The 18,372-nt window shown below is 39.4% G+C and overlaps 1 protein-coding gene across 2 annotated transcripts in view; it reads left to right on the top strand.

The window, feature by feature from the left end:
- Positions 1-17,051, top strand: part of Galnt7 (polypeptide N-acetylgalactosaminyltransferase 7) — a 121,412-nt gene extending 104,361 nt beyond the window's left edge. For both annotated transcript variants that reach the window (XM_051182445.1, XM_051182446.1), the window contains exons 7-12: positions 937-1,054; positions 2,775-2,897; positions 6,840-7,058; positions 10,980-11,078; positions 11,762-11,890; positions 15,420-17,051. In XM_051182445.1, the coding sequence (XP_051038402.1) occupies positions 937-1,054; positions 2,775-2,897; positions 6,840-7,058; positions 10,980-11,078; positions 11,762-11,890; positions 15,420-15,557 (826 nt within the window). In that variant the 3' untranslated portion in view covers positions 15,558-17,051. The remainder of the gene's footprint in view (positions 1-936; positions 1,055-2,774; positions 2,898-6,839; positions 7,059-10,979; positions 11,079-11,761; positions 11,891-15,419) is intronic.
- The last annotated feature ends 1,321 nt before the right edge of the window (positions 17,052-18,372 follow it).

The raw sequence follows: 18,372 nt of genomic DNA, 5'->3' as shown, positions 1-18,372 counted from the left end.
CAATTTAGTGAGGCCCTATCTAAAAAAGTAAAAATATAAATAATTAAATACGTCCTTGTGGAATGTATACTATAGTGAGTAGTACACAAATTACACATGCACACCTTTACAAGGTGGAGTCAGTGGAAATCGGTACTAGACGAAAAGCTAGTCTGATTGAGGAATAAGGAATTCTAACAGTATCGGGTTCCCTGAAGCTTAAGAATCGTAATACATTAATCATCGTTTTGTAGTAAGAAGGAATGCCCGGAATTCGGTAAAATTATTCTGCTATCATTTTTCCAATAGTGGAAGTGGCTTGAAAAGTTACCAAATGTTTTCCCTCCCTGTCCCCCTTTTCTCCTAATATGTACTGAACTTAAGATCTGAACAAGAAGTCCATGGGGCACTCTTTGGCACTATCACCTCTTGGTTCAGTGAAAGTTGATGCCCCATGTCCTGTGCCTTATCTCATTCCTGTACTACATTTGCAAAGTTGGAATGAACCGTGCTGTTTGTAGGTGATTTACACCATTATTTGGCGAGGTCTTGAGCTATAAAATTAAAAGATGTCAGACTGCTCCCATAGTTATAGTTTCACTCATCCTAGAATGACTCATAAATCATTAAAGGCGCAATCAATTGACAATGTCCAGATGGCTCTCTGTTTCAGGAGAGAAAGTTTTATCTTAATTACAAAGAAATGTTTAAACCAACAAAAGGACCAAGGCACCCTCTAGTGGTGAAATAACTCGGTAGTCTAGAGAATTTCTGAAGTTTTGGTAAATTTACACAGAGCACATTCTTTTATGAAGGATTTACAGTTTCTTAATGTTTGGCCATCAGTCTTGTCTGTTCCGTGCATTCTTGCGCTGTATTCCCAAAGGCTGTCTGTCTGTGGGTGAAGGGATGGTGGGGCTTTGTTTCTATAGTTACTGAATCAGTGTCCTTTCTTAGGTCACCTGCTATGGCTGGTGGATTATTCGCCATTGAGAGAGAGTTCTTCTTCGAACTGGGTCTCTATGATCCTGGTCTCCAGATTTGGGGTGGAGAAAACTTTGAAATCTCATACAAGGTAACATTTCACTCAAATGCTGTTTTCTGACTAGGTTTTAGGGCAAGTTGTTTGTTGCTGTTTGTGGAAGTTGGGGGAGGGAGTGGTGGTGTCTGTGTTTGTGTAGCTCTGACTATCCTGAAACTCCATATGTAGGCCTTGAACTCACAAATATCCATGTGCCTTTGCATCCTAAGAACCACCATACCCTGCCTCGTGTTTGCTTACCCAACTTTTACGACTTTCAAACAAGGCTACTTTAAAAAAAAAAAAAGTATATATAATGAATTTCCAAATTATTAAGAATGTCTCAGTAAAGCATATCCCTTAGGATAATAAAGTAAAATGATTACTTGGCTATAGAATTTGGCCCAGAATTATGGCCAACAGGCTTCAGAAATGGAAATAGCCTCTCTCCTGCTCCCAGGCTTTCTGGTCATTGGAGCCTTGGGTTACAGTAGCCCTTTGGAGGGCTGCATGTTGACTGTTTCCTGACATAGCCATCATCGATTGCTGCAGGACATAGTGGTAGAAGACAGGGAGGTCGGTCACACAGTGGAGGTGTCCTGCTTGGTCCAACTCTGCCTCGAGCCTGCCCCATTTTCAGAGATTGGCAGAGGAAGAAATTATAGTCTATCAGCGACCCAATTCTTCTTGCCTTAAATATTCTGTGTTTAGTATTGTGAGGGTTAGGCTAGAGACAGCTAATCCCTGCTGTCAAATAAATGTATACGTTAGAAATGTTTGTAAATTTATAATAAAGTGAATCCATTAAAAAAAAAAAAGGCAGAGGCACATTGAGGAAGACCCAGCATGATGGAGGTAATATTTGAGGAAGAGATGAGATACATGATTTCAATAAGCAGAGGAGGGCAAACTTCCTAAGTGTGTAGAATTAAGGGAAGGCGCAAGGACGCAGGTATGAAGGACGCATGAGCAAGCACAGAAGCAGTTGGGTGGAATAAAGAAGCATGATTAAGAAAGACACTTAAGGGGCTGGAGAGGTGGCTCAGGGGTTAACAGCACTGGCTGCTCTTCCATAGGACCCAGGTCTGGTTCCCAGCATACATATGACAGGTCACAGCTGTCTATAACTCCAGTTTCAAGGGATCTGACACCTTCACACCAATGCACATAAAAACAAATAAGGAAAGGAAAGGCACTGAAGAAAAAAATGGGCAGGTACAGTTGGAACCATACTAAAGTGTCTTCAACACTGAGTTAAGAAATCCCCCACTCCATTGTTTGATAAGGAGATGGCAACCACTGAAGACACTAAGCAAGAGGATAACATGACCCGAAGCTGCCATAATCTGTTGCTATAAATAAGGATAGCGTTAAGTAGAGAGAAGTTCAAAGTGATGAAGCCAGACAGGAGGTTATTACAGTGATCACCCAAGTAGGAGATAGATTAGCATCAGAAATGACAGGTAATGTTAGGATCGAAGGATTTATGTTACTTTGGAAGGGTCATATTGAGAAAGGGCTCCTGGATCTACACAGAAGGGAACTTGTTAATGGTAACTCATTATGTACATTACCACTGCCTTCCTTGTTGTTATATGTGTTCCTAAAGGAATTGATTATTTTAGAATTTGGTTAGCTTAGAATCCAATATGTCTAATTTAAAATTTACATTTACAGAACAAATTTTAGGTTATTTATTTTTTGCGAACAAATTTTAGGTTATTTATTTTTTGCATTTCTAATCACTTCATAATACACATTTTTTCCCTAATAGATCTGGCAGTGTGGTGGTAAATTATTATTTGTTCCTTGTTCTCGAGTTGGACACATCTACCGCCTTGAGGGCTGGCAAGGAAACCCTCCACCCCTTCATGTTGGGTCTTCTCCTACTCTTAAGGTGAGGTTTTGTTGTTAAAAGAGAAAAAGGGAAGAGATCTAAAATTCATGTAGCACTTCACTCTGAGATCATTGTCTGGGATGAATCTCTTAAACAATTATGCAGGCTCTTCACTGTGAGCCAAAGCTAGACTTACTCATGAAACATCTTACCATTCTTTCATAGTATTCATTTTAGCCTTATCTCTTCTCATGTGTGTTTTGACAAGTAAAGAGTGGGTGTGTTTATGATGTATAATGATATTTGATACACATACATTGCAGGTGGTTAAAGTCCATTTAGTTTATATACTACATAGCATGCCAACCAATGCTTATCTACTAGTTGTAGTAACTAATGTACAGAGATCACCGTAACTTGCTTCTCCTATGGTAGAAATTTTGTTCAAATATCTCCCTAGCTTTCCTACTTCCCAGCCTCTGGTAACCACCGTTTCACTATATTTGTGTGCATTGATTTCTTTTAGATCCTGTCTGTGAGTGAGCACACCTCTCTCTTTCTGTGCCTCATTTATTTCACTTACCATAAGGTCCTGTGTGTTGTTGACAAATGACAGAATTTACTTTTTTTTTTTAAGATTGGGCATTATCTTGTGCATATCACATTTTCTTTATCCACATACCAGTTGGCAGACACTTAGGTTGATTCCAAATGTTAGTCATAATGAATAATGCTTGAAAATTCTGCACAAAAATTCAGGCATCTAATTAGGAGATGGAGTCAACATCCTTAAGGAATATGCACAGACCAGAGTTGCATAGACCATGAGCCAGGTCACAGAATTGTTCTGTTTTCTTTTTCTTTCCTTTTTTGTTTGCTTGCTTGCTTGCTTGTTTGTTTGTTTGTTTGTTTGTTTGTTTGTTTGAGACAGGGTTTCTCTATGTGATAATCCTGGCTGTCCTGGAGCTCATCCTATAGAATAGGCTGGCCTCAAACTCACAGAGATCCACCTACCTCTGCCTCCCTTGTGCTAGGATTGAAGACATACACCACCACAGCCTACTGCCTGGCTTCTCTTTTCATTTTAATGGAGGAACCTCCATACTGATTTCCATATGACTATAATAATTTGTATTCTACCAACAGTTTGAAAGATTCTATTTTATCTGTGTCCTCACAGACACTTTTATCTCTTTGAAGGTAGCTGTTCCAGTGGAAACGAGGTGATGCTGCATTGCGGTTTTAACTTACATTCCCTGTGGGATTAGATGCTGAGCATCTTGGCAGGTGCCTAGCAGCCATTTGTCTCCTTTGGAGAATTCCTGTCAGGTGATTTGCCCAATTTAAAAATCAGGTTATCTGTGCCCCTACTATTTTCCTACAGTGTAGGCAGGCATTAACTCTTTAATAGGTGTATCTTTTGCAGATGCATTCTCTCCTTGAGGTGTGTCCCTTCACCTGACTGTCTTTTTAGTTTGCCGGGATCTCATTTGTGTACAAAATAGGACATAAAACTTTTCTCACATTTTCTTGTAAGAGTTTTTGTTTGGGGTCTCACACTTAAGGTTTTAGTCTGTTTTGCATTGTTTTCATATTTCCTTGAGGAGAAGGTTTAATTTTATTCTTTCCCCGGGTGGATAGCCAGCTTTCTCAACCACAATTATTGAAGGAGACTATATTTTCCCGGTTGTGTACTCTTGGAACCTTATGTGAAAATCAGTTGTGTGTGCCTGCATTTATCTCTGGCTCTCAGCATCTGTTTTTATTCCTGTACCATTCTTTGAAGTGTATTTTGAAATCAGGTAGTATAATGCCCTGGATTTATTCTTTTTGCTGGTTATTATATTGGCTATTTGGGCTCTTTGCTGGTGCCATATGAATTTTAGGGTTGATTTTTCTATTTCTCTTCTGCATTTATATATTTCAGTGGAGGTGGGGGGCACAGGAGCCTTAATCTGATGCACATGTGGAGATTGCAGGTCAGCTTATGAGATTCAGTTATCTCCTCCCACTGGGTGGATTTCACCAAGTCCAGAGACCAAACGCCAGGCCTGGAGACAAGTGCCTTTTCCCACTGAGCCATCTCACCAGCCTCTAATTTTTCAATATCTATGAAAATTATAGTTGGTATTTTGTAGATCACTTTGGGGAGTATGGTGCTACCAAAACAAAACAAACAAACAAACAAAAAAAACCCAGTCAAACAAAAAAGTAGTATTCTTGAGGAACCTCTTACATTAGTTTCCCATCCATGAACAGAGGGGATGTTTCCATGTTTGTCTCTTTTTAAAATTACTTTCAGTTTTTGAGCTTTCACTTCTATTGTTAAATGTATTCCTAAAGATTTTTCTTTGTTAATGTTTTTTTGGTATAGTGAGTTGTTCCCACTTTAATTACTATCTTTTAGCCTGAAAAAAAAAAATTAATCTGAACACTAAGTGTGCCTACTCTTGGTGTAAAACACAGGTAAGTAACTGTGTTCAACAAACCATATCCAGCCTTCTGGGGCCTGGCCACAGTTGTCATTCTATAGCAGGGCTAAAGAATTATTGCAGACATGAAACTGATTCCCTGTGTCTGTGGTGTGTGTGTGTGTGTGTGTGTGTGTGTGTGTGTGTGTGTGTGTGTTTGTGTTCACATATATAAGGATACACATGTGTAAGGAGTAAGGTTTTTCCTCCCTCTGCTGGTCTTGTTCCACCACCGTGCCAGCCCCAAATAATGCACTGAGACTCTGTATTTGATATAATGCTGTTGGCCAGGTACTAGTTTCTTATCGACTAGCTCTGTCTTAAGTATTAACCCATTTCTGTTCATCTAATATTTTCACATGGTCTCATCTTACCGGAGAATGGGGCAGGCGTCTCATCTCCCCAGTCTCTCCATCTTGAATCCTCCTTACTACTTCCTCTTTCCTTGTCTCCTAGTCCTGCCTATCTTGCTTTCCTCTTGGCCAACAGTGCTTTATTCATTAACCAGTATGTGAAACATATTTACAGAATGACATCTCCCATCACACATGGGCCGAGACTAACATTAGAAGTCTTCCTCCACGGCTTTCCACCTTATTCACTGAGGCAGGCTCTCTCACCTAAACCTAAAACTTGCCTGTACAGCTAATCTAATGGAGCCAACTCACTCCAGGGATTCTCTATCTTGCCTTCCTCAAAAGTGCTAGAATTATAGGTAGGCTGCCACTCCCATCTGGCATTTGTGTGTGTTCTAGAGATCTGAACTCTGGTCTTCATGCTGGAGTAGCAAGTGTTTCATCTGTTCAACCATCTTCCCAGCCTCTCTCATCCTCCTCTATGGAGAAAATGCTGGTGCATCATGAAGAAGACCCAAGGGGACTGGAGAGAATACATGTCCATGCAATCATATATTCACACAAGCATTCACTGGTTTGTCAAGCTCTACAAGTTGAATTTCTGTCAGTTATGACAGTGTCAATTTGTTTTATTGGTCAATAGCTGCTTTTCCTCCATGTGAACCTGTGGAAGACGTACAGTTAATTTGAGGTTACAATAAAATGATTCTATTATAGTCATGAAAAGATTCAGAGCCAGCTGCAGAGCAATTCCTTGTAATGATGGTTTCTAAAATGAGATTTTTTTCCTATACATGTCAGTAACATGGTTCCAGGAGAAAGGGATGAGATGAAAAGGAACACCACTGTCCACCCAGGCTCTCAGAGACCCTGTCTGGGCTCCGCTTTCTTCATCTGTTATCAGAATAGAATGCAGTATCTTAGAATCTATGATCTTCTAGCTCCAGATTTTATGTGCATTGCTTTTTTAAGTGAATATGCATACATGGCATTTCTGTACTTGGGAAATGACATATTAGGGTTATTAACTCTCTTATTTTCATTCTTTAGAAATGTCAAGTCTTCTCTAAATGTGTTCACTATATTTTGGTTGTATTCTGATATCTAAGGTAGGCTGTTTATGCCATCACAGTTATTTCTATATCCCATAATGACCGTAGTTTTTCTTTTCACAGAATTATGTTAGAGTTGTAGAAGTATGGTGGGATGAATACAAAGACTACTTCTACGCCAGCCGTCCTGAGTCAAAGGCACTGCCATATGGGGACATATCTGAGCTGAAGAAATTTCGAGAAGACCACAACTGCAAAAGCTTCAAATGGTTTATGGAAGAAATAGCTTATGACATCACTGCCCACTATCCTTTGCCACCCAAAAATGTTGAGTGGGGAGAAGTAAGTATCAGCCAATATTTAGGTATCAAAATGTATATATTTGGAGTCAGTATTTAGAAGAAGAAAACTGGAAAGGTATTCATGAAAGCAGGAATACTTGCAGAAATGTTTGACTAAAAAACCCCTGCAGCACACACTATCCTACTCCCAAATCATCCGAGTGGCCCTGACCATGAAGCCACCCTGCCCCACCCCAAGCTGTTATACATGTGGCTGTAGGTGAACACTCCCCATCTCCAGCACCCACTGTGTCCCTGTCTCAGCCACTTCATTCACTTAACTCCTCTCATCTTGGAGATCCTGAATACTAAAAATCATTTCTCTATTCTTCTCCGTTTCATCAAAACCACACAGGTATGTCGTGTTTCCATTGGTTCCCACAATACCCCACATTCACCCACCTTCCCAGCAATCCAGTTATGGACCTTTACCCTCATTCTGCTCTACTAGGCTAATGCAAAGACCAATGCACACGATATTCACCCAGCACTCGTCAAATGAATTGGGCGGTGGTAATAAAAAAAAAAAAAAAAAAAAAAAAAAAAAAACAGGTATTGATCAGGATGGTCACTTCCTATTTCTTCCAACTTACCTCTGTGGCATCATTTCTGATTGTCCTCACACTTGTGCCTTACAGTGCTGCCTCAGCGGTAACTGAACATGCTTTCAGACTTTGTATGTGCCTTTGTTATTATTACATTTGGTATATACTGATTGAGGTCCCCGTGTGTACCAGTCATTCGTCTGGGCAAAAATTTATGCTGGTTGGGGTGGGGATTGAGACTAGAGCAGTCCAGGAGGGCAAAGATCGTGACAAGATGGTAATGGCTACAAAGGAAGTGAGGTGCCACCTTGGGGAGGCTTTCTTAGGATGTGACATTTTTAATCTGAAATCTGGATGATAAAGACCTAGAGCTGAGAAAGAGTAGTAACAGCAGAGAAAATGTTGAATTCGAAGTTAGGAGATTGCATTAGTTCCTTTTCTGTTGCTGTGATAAAATAGCATGGCTAAGGAAACTCATAGAAGAAAGAGTTCATTTGCGCTTGTGGTTCTAAGGGCTACGAGTCCATCAAAGTGAGCAAGTGCAGGAATGGCAACTAGCATGACAGCTGGAGCAGCAATCTGGGAGCTCACATCTTGAACTGTGAGCACAAAGCAGAGAGAGAACTAGAAATGGTGAGTGTCTTTAATCTCTCAAAGCCCACCTCCAAAGACATACTTCCTCCGATAAGGTCACACCCCCTAAGCCTCAATAAACAGTGTCACCCACTAGGGACAGAGTGCAGATACATAAGCCTCTGGGGAACATTCTCATTCAAACCACCACAGAAATACTCTGCACATTTGAGAAGCAGACTAGACTAAATTTGGTGAGGTGGAATTTCAGGCATGAGACTTAGGGAGGCTCTCATCCAAAGGGTGGTAAGAGGCCCAGGGCGGATTTAAACAAAAAGGCAATGAGATTGGTTTATGTTTTGGCTTGAATTGCCTGCTGGGGGTATTTAGAATAGAAAAAAGAGTGGGGGAGTTGTAGTGAAAATAACAATGGCTTGGACAAAGGTGGCAAGAGTAAAGGTGGCAAGCACAGGACATGGCTGAGGCACACACTATCTGTAAGGAACAGTGCAGTCAGTGTGTGAAAGGGTGAGGGCTGGGATGTTTTAGTTTGCAGTTTGATAGGAGGTGGCTGAGATTGTGAGCACAGTAGAGGGTGAGTGAGGAGGTACTGGGACAGCACTCTGTATGCTGGAGTTTTGCACATACAGGATCCCATCTAGACTGCCAGGTTCAACTGCCAGCTCCGGATGATTGAAGATCTTAGCTGAAACCCAGAGGAGAGGCTTCTCTGGAGATAAACATCTGGAGACCATTAGCATGGAGTTTAATGACACTAAGGCCATGTAGGGAAAAATATAGACCATTCATAAGACTCTCCAGTGTTCAGAGTTTGGGAATAAAAAGGGAAACTCATAGAGGCCACTGAAACTACTGTCTTTGTGCTGCTTGCTTAGATGCCTTTATTTTCTTTTCTCTACTCTTATGTCATCTCTCCTGTTATAACAAACTAGCTAGTAAAACACTAGTAAGGAATGAATTTGGGTTATCCAGACCAGACTTACATTTTAATCTTCCAAAAACCCTCTGTGTGGAAGGAATTAATTCTCCCTTGACATTAGGCAGTCCACTAGCTTTAAACTCATCTTTGTGTAAATGACTATTAAATTCCATCTTAAACTCAACTCTGTCTCCCAGAAACTAGATGACTATATTCAGCCATACCCTTGATGTATTTACTTGAATATCAGTACATGAGTTTGAAACTGAACTTTCGCTGTCTCCAGCCCTTCTCGGTTCATTGCTCATACCAAAAACTTGGTAACCTTCCTTGAATCTTCTTCTCATGCTTACATCAGTTTCAGAATCTAGTCCTCCTTTACCTTCACTGAGTTTCCATCACCTCTCAGCAAAACTAACTTGCTCTTACTAAAGCCTGTTCTAAACACAGCAAGCAATCAGTATAGCTTTGGAAGTGCAATTCAGGTCCTATCACCTCTCCTTAAAACCTACAGTGGCACCCCAGTTGCTTGGGTGAAGGCAAAACCACTTCTGGTGGCTTCTCTCGCCTCACCTGCCCCTGCTTGCCTTACTCTCACTTAACTGCTTTGCCGTACCCCAGCCCATAATGCCTTCCTGTGAATGTCAGCGGGCATGGCTAACTTTAAACCTCTGTCAAGTTTTTCCATCCCTGTCCTTGATGAATTCTACCCTATGACACCATCAACTTCCTAGCCTCTTCCTTGGTGTTCTTGCTTTTCTACACACACACACACACACACACACACACACACACACACACACACACCAAGCCTGTATTACTTAGTAGCATGCTAGATATCTTATTTGCCCATTACATGTTTTGCTTCTTTTCTGCCTTTCTTTTGCTGCAAACTATGAGTTCATTTTAGCAGGTGTATCTATTTCATCCACTTACATATCAGAGACAATAGCATGCTTGCCACATGGTAGGTACCCACCTAGTATTTCAAGAATGAATAAACACATGCATACAGGAAGGAATGGATTAATGAGCCCCCCCCAGCCCCACCCCATTACCATTTCTCTTCTAAATACATCTTCCAATTCTGGTATTTCCTTTATTTCATTTCCATTGTTCATTGCATTCATCTGCTGAACATTCCAGAGTAAATCCCTATTTAGAAGATGTCCTCTGGGAAGTCTGAGTTTGCCCCAGGCAGTAGAGGCTGCTTCGTCCTCACATTCATGTCCTCTACTGACCAGCGCACCCTTCTGTCCCCCATATTTTGATGGTCCCCAGAACCATGACTTGCACATCTTCATGTATTCAAAAGGTCCTATCCCTAGTCAGTATCTACAGAATCAAGCACTTTATCCAAATACTACAGTGATGTATAGTTGAGATGAATACAAAAGTAGTTATTTCAGCACAAAATTGCATTCCAAACATGGAAACCTGTGTTTGCTTTTGCTTCCATTATTGGTAGTTAGTGGAGAGCCATACTGTACTGAGAAGCCTTGAGGCAGCTACCACAAAAGTGCCACATAGTCACTGAGAGAGGGACTCAGAAAGCAGGGTCTATCCCCACTGTAGATGTATAGCTTTCCTCTGTTTACTTCTCATTCACATGGACACTCTGGTCTGGACATTTTTCTTAGGGAATCTTGTATTTTGTTTCTTCTGTGGTATTTTCTAGCACCTACGAGCTAGTACCCTGAAGTGGAATGAGTTCATTTCAATGTTGGCTTCAGCTCCTGATTTCAAAGATGATGATGATGCTAAATCATACCTTGTTCATTGAACTTGAGAGTCTTTTACTCTGGTGCCAGTTTATTATAAACTATACTGTTTCCTGTATGTTGGTTCTCTTTCGTACCTGTAGATCCGAGGCTTTGAGACTGCATACTGCATCGATAGCATGGGAAAAACCAATGGAGGCTTTGTTGAACTAGGACCCTGCCACAGGATGGGTGGAAACCAGGTAAGTCTCCTTCTCAGGACTGGTCAGCCCTGAGAGCCACCAGACTTGATCACAGACAGACAGGTTTAGCTTGGTTTTTAGTTTATTAATATTGTCTTGATAGATTAAAAACATTCTGTAAAAGCTGACTGTTAACAGTTCACTTAAATAGGGAATATTGTCAGTGTTGGTTTTCACATAAGAGGTAGAGATGTCTGCACAGCAGTAATAATATATTCCTATGGGAACATATTTGTCATGACTAAGCCTAACCTCTATGGTTTTACAAACGCAGTTAGTAAGCCACACTTTTTTTTTTTTAATACACGGTACTAGGGTACTACTACCAGTACCATGTATTTTACACATACATTTTCTTCCTACTTTATATAAATATTTTTCATGTGTCTAATTTCAGTTTTGAAACACTATTAGGTCTACTTCTAACTTAATTTTCTTCTTGTTGGTACATGATAAGTATGTGTTAATTATCCTTTCTGTGTATTAGAGGCTAAAGAATAAAGGATGTGATTAATTTCAAAATGAGTATAGTTCTTGTCTGCAGACTAATGGCTCCCAATATGCACAAAAATTATAGAACAAAAAGTTAGTTATTCAGTTTAATTATAGCAATTACGTTTCTTTCTTTTGCAAAACATGTATTGGCAAGAAAATCATTTCTACCTTGTTTATTTATTCAATAGCTTTTCCGAATCAATGAAGTAAATCAGCTCATGCAATATGACCAGTGTTTGACAAAGGGGCCCGATGGATCCAGAGTCATGATTACACACTGTAACCTAAATGAATTTAAGGAATGGCAGTACTTAAAGGTATGCTGTGTTCCAGGCTCCGGGGATAATGTATGCAGTCCAGTTGTCAGTAACAAAGAACACGTAGGACTTAGATGGATAAATTTTGAAGACCAAATGTTCATGTTCGTGACTTGGATTTTCTGCATTAGTTATTTGTGCAGGTTTGCTTGGGCTCTGGGTGAATCACTGTTCTATAATGAGGCATCGCTTATGTTCTCTGAAGCAATGTTGTCCTGCAGTGCGACCTCTGTGGTGGGCATGGAGAGTTGGTGCTAATTTCAGAAACTCAAGAGTTCCAGTGTTCAGGAGGCCGGCACCGCCATTGTTATCAGATCTAAATCCTGTGTTAAAAATGTAAATATCAGCAGTATTCTTAGACCACACAAAAAGGAAGGGGTTGACTGCTCATGCTGACCAGCAGATGGCAACAGAGACAGGCAAATAAGAATTGGACACCAGGCCTTCCTGCTTCCTCATCCTCGGCTAACTCAACAGGAGTTGGATTGTTTGAAAGGCCTGGTTTATTCATATGACCCTGCTGGCTCTTAGATTGTCTTTCTGTTTCAGATGTTTATATTTAAAGCGTTCTGGCAAGATTCAAACATAGTCATGGATTAATGTATAATTTTCTTTGGTTCCTTCAATTGAAATACATTTCTTCCCCCTTACAGAATATATCTTAATGACACTTTCCCCTCCCTCTACTCCTCCCAGTTCTTCCATCTGGACCCACCCCCTTTCTGTCTCTTACTAGAAAACAAACAGGCTTCTAAGGGATAATAATAAAATATAGTAACAACAAAATAGAGACCCTATCACATCAAAGCCTGACAAGAGAGACCAAAAGAAGGAAAAGAGCCCAAGAGAAGGCACACACTCAAGAATGTATAATCTCTCAAAGTGTCCATTTGGATAAACCAAGCTTTTGTTTTGGTTTGGTTTAGTTTGGTTTCTTAATGAACTGTAACATTAGTAAAGCCTTTTCAAACTGAAAGCCCTCGGTTCTATTCATCTAATATTTGCTATCCCACTCCTGTTGTGAAGGCATTGTTTCTTACGTAGTAATAGTCCTAAGTGCCATCTTTCATGAATAATTACTGAACATGCCAATTACCAGATTTGATTTTGTTTTTTATTGTAATTATTTATGTAGTGTGTGTGATATGTGAGAAGAGGGACACTCACAAGCTAAGGCATACATACATAGAGAGGTCAGAGGACAGTTTTGTGGAATTGGTTCCCTCCTGCCACCTTTAAGTTGGTCTCAGGGATCGAACTCAGGTCTTGAGGCTTTGAAACAAAGTCAGCTCACAAGGTCTGAATTTTTCTTAACAAGAAGTTGTCTTTTCCAACAAATTAACAAATCCTGACAGATAGTGTTTATTTTCACAAGTAAAAATGAAGAGCAGTAAATGGTAGAGACTATGAAGACGTCAGTTTTTACAGTATAAAAGAGTCTAGCATACGGAAATTACCATCAAGGAGTCTTGAGTGGTTTTCTGGAGACTGAGGCAGAAGGATTGTGAGTTCAAGGCCAGCTTGGACTACATAGTGAGATATAGCGCATCATTCCACTGGGGTCCGGTGATGTGACAGACTATCTTAGCATGTGGGAAACACCTGAAACATGCTATTCTATAACACAGAGAAGAAAAAAAATGCAGTTAAAAACAAGCATAATGCTATCAGAAAGGGAAAAAAGACGAGGATGTAAGCAATTGCTTCTGATGAGTTTTCATAGAGAAAAACTAGATCAGCAATGATCCAGCATGAGGGTATGTACAGAGAGAAAACTGAGAACTGCATTTAGGTCACTCCCCGTCTGAACTGGCGTTTTTCTGAAGTAGGCATAGCAAACAGTGGGGACTTGTAGAATTATTCGAAAGGGATTGTCAGGTATAGCTTGATGAGAAGATTGGCTTAAACAGAGTTCTCAGACTTTCTGGCTTCCGTGTCCCCCTTAAACGCTTAAGGGTTTCCGAAACTCACTCAGTACGGTTGTGCCCCCATGTAATCCCAAACCCTGTGAGATGAAGGTAGCAAAGCTGTGAATTTGAAGCCAGCATATGCCACAATGTTGAGACCCTGTTACTTTTTTTTTTTTTATTTTATATCCCAACTTAAGTTTCCCCCTCCCTCTTCTAAACAACAATAGAAAGATACTGGCTCTTTCCTCACACAGCTTTCATGTAGGTTATTCCTAAAATTTTCTGGAATTTGAAATTAAATTGGGAGAATTTATAATCTTTTAATGTTTCCAATTATGCTAAATTCTAAATTAATACCATTTAGTAAGTTATAAAGATCTCCCAAATGACATGTTCCATTGTGCATATGCAAAAAAAAATCAGAAATAGGTTTCATTAGAGAAGTCTTTACATTGTGTCAAGTCTTCATAGTGGTGGAAAGTCAAACTTCTGATGTTTGCTTGAAAACTAGAACCAACACTATCAAGTATTTTTTTTTTTTTTGGTTGTTTGTGTTGGGGTTCTTGCTATTGCTATTGTTTTTCTTATAGTGACAGCCATTATCCAAGTTTGAATAATCGTAGTTTGTTGGATTGTTTGAGTAAAAATGGCAAGGTATGGGAAAAGTAGGTAGTCATTCCTTTCTCAAGACACCACGTGTGCTCCACCACGTCACAGCACCACGTGACAGCACTTGATTCACATTTTCTTTTTCATCTCCATGTTTTTTTAAAGGATACATGAGGGTCAATGATTAATACGCTTTGACTGGCAGTGGTGGCAATGCCTTTAATCCCAGCACTTAGAAGCAGAGGCAGGAGGATCTCTGAAGTCAGCCTAGTCTACAGAGTGAGTTCTAGGACAGCCAGGTGCTACACAAAGAAACACTGTCTCCAACCCCCTCCCCACAAGAAAAAACAAAAGATAAATAGCCTTTAACACCTTTGTTGTGGGCATCCTTCCATCAAAGTGTGTTTTGTTTGAGCTAAGTGCATGGCAGTGGCTGGTAGCACAGTTGGTAGTTTGTCATGTGTCACTGCTTGATGGGCAATAGGGCTCAGGTGCTTTCACCTGCTTTTGTTCCAATAGAACAAATGTCAAATGCGGTGCAAAGGAAAGTGAATTCATGCTTTTTCATTTGGATAGTCTGAGGACCTTTCTCTGAAAAGCTATGAGCTGGACTGAAAACATACAGCATACGATGGAGACCATATTAGAACAGGAGAGGCAGGAAGGAAGAAACATAAGGCAGAGACACCGAAAGTAGTAGCCATGGAGACCTGATATGACGTGAGTGAATGAGGGAGAGGCATATAGTTTCCTTAGGACCGGAAAGCTGGTATTGTCTTTAGCCAGAATAAGAAGAAAGACAAAAGTTCGGAGGGGAAGATAACTGCATGCCAGCAGTAGGTAGTGACATAACGATAAAAGAAAGGGCTAAGAAAACTGGCATTCCAGGCCTAATGTGTGCTTGTCCAATGTGCTTGAACGGCCTTCTGTGGCAAGCCAAGTAATAGCTTCTGATGTCCGTGATATCAGTGTCCAAATTTCAAACGTCCTTTCCCTCTCGTGTTTTCCAGAGCCTGCACAGGTTCACCCACATCCCTTCAGGAAAGTGCTTAGATCGATCAGAGGTCCTGCATCAAGTGTTCATCTCCAGCTGTGACTCCAGTAAAATGACTCAGAAGTGGGAAATGAATAACATTCACAGTGTTTAAAAAGATTACCAGAAACCAACAATCTACCTACTGACAAGTACATTTAGAGAGGACTGAACCACGCCTGGAACCTGCTGCAACCATTATTATTAATTCTGTACAGCTCCAAACCTGGAACCTCTGATCAGATCGAAGGATGTTGATAAACTGTGATTTTTACAATAACATTATCATCTGCAGTTACTGTTTACAAAACTGCTTTTACCTTAAACTCTAGATGTTTACATCATTGTTCATTTGTTTTAAGATGACATTGGTAATTTGTGCCTTTAACTCAGTTTTCAAAACAGAGTTAAAGCATATGTTGTCTTCTTTGGGAATACATACACTCAGGGGTCTGAAAGGCAGTTTGGTTTTTGTTGTTGTTCTTGTTTTTTTTAACACACTTGAAAAAAAAAAGGAGGTTGGAGTAACCAGACTTTCATATATGACTTGGCAGTTATCAACCTATTGTGTCTTTATTTAATTTTACATCTTTCTGAAGCACTGCCACAGGTCATTAGCCAAGGTGGCCTTCCTTCAGTCATGCTGCTTGTTTGAAAGGTGAATTTCAACACATTTAGTGCCTCTTTCATTTTTCAGTATATTTTTGAGAGCTTATATGGAAATTTATATGACAGTAACAATGGATGGACTGTCACCTGTATGGGGGATATTTCTATCACTCAGAAATGAATTTTTGGGCTGTCATTGACTATGAAGTTGAATGATGTATGGCTGGATGAAGAATGACAATGGGGGTCATCTCAAGGCCATTCCATAGGGCTTGATTCTGTGGCATTAACTCCATTGCCTGCTGGTGTTCTCCATGCCCTCTGCTCACACCAGCTTCTAGGCTAGCAAAGGGATCTAACGATTAAAGAAAAATTGCCCATCTACATTTTACATCTACATTCCCCAGTATCTATAGAAAACTAGAAATAATTCTCATCTTGAAACTTGAAAAGGGGTTGGGGTAATGGGGTTGACAACACAATAAAGTCTAGTGTGAACAACTTTAAAGGTTGAATCTGAGGTAAGAATTCCCAAGCCCTTGTTGGATATAAAGCCTTAGAAAACTACAGTTCAGCCTAAGCTGTGAAACCAAGATGAGCTGACACTCGGCTTCATCCAAATGAAATTCCATGCACATTGTTTTGTAATCTAAGAAAATTAGCATCTAAGAACACAGATCAACAAATGTGAACTAAGTTCCGTTAAGTCAGGTGTTTTGTTTTGTTTTTAAGTTCTTGCCAGTGAAAAGATTTAATTTAAACATTTGTTATTACCTACTTTAAGAGAGCCAAGTATTGCAAATTTTAATTTCTAAGAAGTCTTCTTTTACCCAAAATTAAATGTCCACATTGAGTGCCAAAAAAGAAAAGCAATGTGATAAGATAGGGATAGGCAAATTAAGCATTTTTGATCTTGCAATCATGGTATCATTATAATGAAAGAAATTCACAAACTACTGCCAGAAGGAAATATTTTTAATTAAAGCTTTAGAAAGAAAAAGCCTACATTTGTTTAGAAGAAAAGTCAACAATTTTTTTTTCTTTCAACCTTAGTTCTTCAGTTTGGACAATAAGAATTAAATATCCTGAGTAGAGTTTTATTTATAATTTTGAATTGTCAGTTTGTATTTTGCTACTGATCTATGATCATTTTAAACTTTCATTCATCTCTAGGTATATTTAAAAACAAATGCATTTATATACTCATATAATTGCAAATAAATCGACTATAAAAAGGAAAATAAGAAAATTGGTAATTACTTGTGTTTGAAATTGACCCTATTTTCCATGTTGAATAGATAATAACCTTGTATCTATGCATAGGCTAAGAAAGGTGGCACACAAACTGTGCACGTAATTTTATGGGTAAATTAAATTGTTTTTAGTACAATTCCTTAGGAAATTATATGAACATGATTCTATATATTAAAATCAGCAACCTTACCACACACAAAACCATCAGAAGCTGCCGCCATAATGACTGTTTTGTACTTTAGGCTGCTTTGGAAATAATCCCCATATACTTGCTTTGTAAGTTGATAATATCACTATGCATTTCTACACATTTTATAAATTTGATTTATGCAGATTTTGATACACTGTATGTTTCTGTAGAAATTGTACAAATACTCAAAATTTTATTAGGGTAAACTTGAGAAGCTTATGTATATCTTAATTCTGGATTGCTTGTTTTTTAGGTGAGAAAAAAATAAAATATTGTATTTTAATCCTTAGCTTTTCAGTACTTGTAATCATTTCTACATATAATTGTATACTTAAAAAGTTACTTGGGCTTGCTATTTACAGGATATAGGGTTAATAGCTGAAATAATACAAACTATAGTTATTAGATGAATGTGTGCCTGAGTGTTGTTTAGAATTCTGTTGTATGTGCTAGATACCTACCTGTAGATAAGCCTTTCAGGTTACTTATCTCTAGCACTTTTGGTAGGGCACACACCTAATGATAAACTACAATCTGAGGAATGGGTATATTTCTTGGCAGTGTCTACTACTATGAAATTGCCTATTGACAGCAAGAATATTTTAAGTCAAAAACAACACATCAATAAGCAGAAGCCAAGAGAGTGGAAGTCTACCAAAACAACTAGAAATAGTCCATAGGACTTTGCAAATCAAACCATATCAAAAGGTGACATGGATGCAAACACTCAAAATTAAGTGCCTACTTATAAAGACTGTCTCACAGGGACCTTAGGATTTTATTATTATTATTTCTAAACAGAGTATGATTGGGGATGGTCCTCACATAAAAGCAGGGTGTATGACGGGGGAACCCAGAGACAGCTGACCTGAGCTTG

Source organism: Phodopus roborovskii, unplaced genomic scaffold (genome assembly GCF_943737965.1).
Source record: "Phodopus roborovskii unplaced genomic scaffold, PHOROB, whole genome shotgun sequence".
Taxonomy (NCBI): Eukaryota; Metazoa; Chordata; class Mammalia; order Rodentia; family Cricetidae; genus Phodopus; species Phodopus roborovskii.
Note: the sequence above shows the minus strand (reverse complement) of the source record. Positions and strands in the feature narration are given on the sequence as shown.